The sequence below is a fragment of the Myotis lucifugus genome, unplaced genomic scaffold (genome assembly GCF_000147115.1).
Source record: "Myotis lucifugus unplaced genomic scaffold, Myoluc2.0 scaffold_4794, whole genome shotgun sequence".
Classification (NCBI taxonomy): domain Eukaryota; kingdom Metazoa; phylum Chordata; class Mammalia; order Chiroptera; family Vespertilionidae; genus Myotis; species Myotis lucifugus.
This window is the reverse complement of record NW_005875842.1, coordinates 3,771-8,116: the sequence shown is the minus strand read 5'-3', so window position 1 is coordinate 8,116 and position 4,346 is coordinate 3,771. Positions and strand designations below refer to the sequence as shown.

At 52.3% G+C, this 4,346-nt stretch overlaps 1 protein-coding gene across 1 annotated transcript in view; it reads left to right on the top strand.

The window, feature by feature from the left end:
• Positions 1-3,268, top strand: part of ALPK1 (alpha kinase 1) — a gene marked incomplete at its 5' end in the record, with an annotated part of 3,870 nt that extends 602 nt beyond the window's left edge. The window contains 3 exons of the mRNA XM_006108984.3: positions 160-322; positions 904-1,090; positions 3,038-3,268. Of these exons, the coding sequence (XP_006109046.1) occupies positions 160-322; positions 904-1,090; positions 3,038-3,237 (550 nt within the window). The remainder of the gene's footprint in view (positions 1-159; positions 323-903; positions 1,091-3,037) is intronic.
• Positions 3,269-4,346: the final 1,078 nt, after the last annotated feature.

The following is a 4,346-nucleotide window of genomic DNA, read 5'->3' as shown; positions in this document are numbered from 1 at the left end:
GGTGAGGCAGCCCAGGTGCGGGCCTGAGCATGCAGCCTGGGCGCCTGCCCGGAGGGCGGGGCAGGGAGGGGACAGGTTCGGAGACCCCCGCGTGGAGCCGGACCTGGGAAGGCCCCCTCGTCGGGGAGGTCACCTGGCGGTTCTGTCTAACGGTGGTAGGTACGTTGGGAAGGAGTATAAGGAGCCGAAGGCGCTGTGGCCGCACTTCGCCGACGTGGAGCGCCAGGCGACCGCCCAGCACTACGTCACGGAATTCAACAAGCGACTTTATGAGCAGCAGATCCCAACCCAGATCTTCTACGTCCCCTCCGCGGCGCTGCTGGTGAGACGGACGCAGGCGGGGCTGGGGTGACAGGCCCATGGGTGCCTCTTAGGTCAGATTTCTCTTTTTTAATATATTTTTATTGATTTCAGAGAGGAAGGGAGAGGGAGAGACAGAAACATCAATGATGAGCCCTGGCTGGTTTGGCTCAGTGACTAGAGGTTGGCCTGCACACTGAAGGGTCCCGGGTCCAATTCTGGTCAAGGGCACAGGCCCGGGTTTCAGGCTCGATCCCCATTGTGGGGCGGGCAGGAGGCAGCCGATCCATGATTCTCCCCCATCATTGGTGTTTTTCTCTCTCTCTCTCCTTCTCCCTTCTTCTCTGAAATCATTAAAAATAATATTTAAAAAAATAAAAAAGAAAACATCACGGCCCAAGTTTGACAGGAGCATTTCAGTGATAGAATAATAACGTTGGGTTCTATGGTATTCCATCAACGTTAGGCACCTCGCATGCAGACAAGGAAACCAGGTCTAGTCGCCATTCTCCCGATCGGCAAAGCCGAGGTTCACAGACCATCGCCCGTCCCCTCGCCCGTGCCCTCGCCGTACATCACACGCCTCCCGCTTCTGTTTTTCAGATTTTAGAGGACAAGACGATAAAAGGGTGTGTCAGCGTGGAGCCTTACATACTGGGGGAGTTTGTGAAATTATCCAATAACACGCAAGTGGCGAAGACCGAGTACAAAGCCACCGAATACGGCTTGGCTTTCGGCCACTTTTCTTACGAGTTTTCCAACCACAGGGATGTCGTGGTAGACTTACAAGGTGCGTGCAAGGGGCTTACTCTTCCTGTTTCGTGTTGTTCGCGTGTACGTGTGAGGTTTCGCAGCTACCTCCGCCAACCACTCTTTAACAGATTGTGCAGTGCCTGTTTGCAATTAAATTAGTCTATTTGAGCCCCGGCTGGTTGGGCTCAGTGGCTAGAGCGTCGGCCTGCGGACTGAAGGGTCCCGGGTTCAATTCTGGTCAAGGGCACATGCCCGTGTTGCGGGCTCGATCCCCAGTGTGGGGCGAGCAGGAGGCAGCCGATCAGTGATTCTCTCTCATCGTTGATGTTTCTATTCTCTCTCTCTCCCTTCCTCTCTGAAACCAACTTTTAAAAAATATTTAAAATAATTTGCCGAAACCGGTTTGGCTCAGTGGATAGAGCGTCGGCCTGCGGACTGAGGGGTCCCAGGTTCGATTCCAGTCAAGGGCATGTACCTGGGTTGCGGGCACATCCCCAGTAGGAGATGTGCAGGAGGCAGCTGATCGATGTTTCTCTCTCGTCGATGTTTCTATCTCTCTCCCTTCCTCTCTGTAAAAAATCAATAAAATATATATTTAAAAAAATAATTAAATAAACAAATGTGCATCTCGCCAATTAAAAAAAAAACACGCACGAATAAAACGGTGACTTGACTTATAAAAAATTTAATTAATCGATTGATCGATTTGACCCTGGGGAGCAAATGATGCCTGAAAAAATGCCTCGAGGTTCTGTACGTCCCTAAGACATCCACTCATCCACGAAGAGACGGGGGTCCCCTCCTGGGAGGCTGAGTCGGGGAGCACACGCACTGGCTTTCTAAGTTTCCGAGGGTGAACCCCCCCCCCCACCGCTCTCCTCCCTGCGCCTCCGCCTCCAGCGCTGTGCGAGGCTGCAGGCATCCTGACGCGGGGGTGCAGCCGCCCTGCCTGGAGCAGAGCAGGCGCCCCAGACACCTGCTTGTCCTCGTCCGGGGACAGAGAGCTGCCGCCCAGCGTGGAGCAGAGCAGGCGCCCCAGACACCTGCTTGTCCTCGTCCGGGCACAGAGAGCTGCGAGTGCTTCAGTCTGAGTTCCTTTACGTTCTCTGCATTCATGTCTTAATTTTGTTTCCGTTCATCTCGTATATTATTTATCAGAATTTATTAGCCAAAACTCTGCACTTGCTTTTTAAAAATATTTTTATTGACTTCAGAGAGGAAGGGAGAGGGAAGGAGAGAGACACCTCCATGATGAGGGAGAGTCATGGATCAGCTGCCTCCTGTACACCCCCTACTGGGGATCAAGCCCACAACCCAGGCAGGTGCCCTGGTTGGGAATTGAACTCAGGACCCTTCAGTCCGCAGGCGGACGCTCTATCCACTGAGCACACCGGCCAGGGCTAATGTTTGTTTCAATGATACATGAGATTTATGATCATTAATCCTAGGACCACCCTGGTCCTCTCTGTCCTTCCCACAGGGCCTGTCCTCACGCTCTGTCACACGGGTGTTATACTTACTCAGGTCGCTTACCCACCTGCCCCGTCCACAGCGTTAGCCCCGCGAGCACTCAGGTCGCGACAAGCTTGTCCGTCGCAGGGCCCGGGCCGAGCACTGTGCTCTGTACAGTGTCTGCGCTCGCTAACTATTTCTCACACAAACGAAGATACATTAACCACTGAGGCACCAAAGAAACGTGTGAACCACGAAAGAAAGATCCAATCCTGTGATTTTGGTCACAATGCGGGTGCGTTTTATTGCTCTCCGGTGCCTTGAAAACCATTCCTTTGGGTATCGATAGGAGATGGACTTAATGATCCAATATTCACTTCTCCCTCAAGCCATCGTTGGCGCGTAACACCCGCTCGCTCAGCAGAACGCCATTACGTGGGCTCTCCGTGTTTTGTTAAGCACCTAACTCTTTTTCTGGGACGCGTCCTGGACGCCCCAGGGGCCTCGCCCTCAGACGCGTGCTGCTCCGCAGGCTGGGTGACCGGCGACGGGAAGGGGCTGCTCTACCTGACGGACCCCCAGATCCACTCGCTGGGCCGCAGAGAGGTCACCACCAACTTCGGGAGCCAGGGCATCTCCTACTTCTTCAACCACCAGCACGCGCAGTGCAACGACATCTGCCGGCGTCTCTCCCTGACAAGACCGCCAACGGAGACGCGGAACAACTCGTAGGCTTTCTGGGGGTGCGACAGCCTCGAGAGCCGCCCAAGGGGACCAGGTCCCCCCTCCTCCAGGTGCGCAGGGGTCAGCGCAGCCTGGTCCCGGGGGCTGGGGGCCTGGGGCAGGGCTGGCCAAGGATGGCGAGAGGAACCGATGAGTCCATTTCAGGTTCACACTTGGACCTGTGTCAGACCCTGGGGTCTCTCTCCCTCTTCCACTTACCCCTCTCGGCCATCTCCCCCAATAAATGTCTGCACGTCTACCCCCTTCTTGGTATTTGCTTCTTTTTTTTTAATAATTTTTATTTCTTGAAGTATTACAAAGAGTATTACATATGTCTCCTTTTGTCCCCCCCTTGACATTCCCCCGGCCCCTACCCCCCAGTGTCTTGTGTCCATTGGTTATTCTCATATGCATGCACACAAGTCCTTCGGTTGATCTCTTAATCCCCCCCCCCAAACCCTCCCCAGGCTTCCCACTGTAGTTTGACAGTCTGTTCAGTGTTGCTCTGTCTCTGCATCTACCCCTGTTCATTAGTCTATACTGGTCCCCATTATCTGTCCCAACCTCACTGGAGCAGTCCCAACCTCACCGGGGCCGTCTTGGTATTTGCTTAAGAACCCAAACTAACACGTTTATTAAAGAAATGGGGGGGGGGAATCATCTTATTAACAAAATAAAGGGGGAAGTTATATTATAATATCAAATGATACTGAAAAAAATACTTATAATTTAAAATTAATTTATAATAAAAAACAAAAAAGCTCTTTGCACCCGGCCGGCGTGGCTCATGGTTGAGTGTTGACCTATGAACCAGGAGGTCAGGTTCGATTCCCGGCCAGGGCACAGGCCCGGGTTGTGGGCTCGATCCCCAGTATGGGGCGTGCAGGAGGCAGCCGATCAATGATTCTCTCTCATCATTGATGCTTTTATCTCCCTCTCCCTTCCTCTCTGAAATCAATAAAAAATATTTTTTTAAAAAAGCTCTTTGCAAATAGGCATCATCGAATACTCTCTGAATTTGATTTAAAAATTTTTTAAAAATAGCAACACAATAACAGTGAAGCGATTGCAATATTGTAAAAAGGAATCACTTCAGCTCCTCGCAGGGGAATGACTGG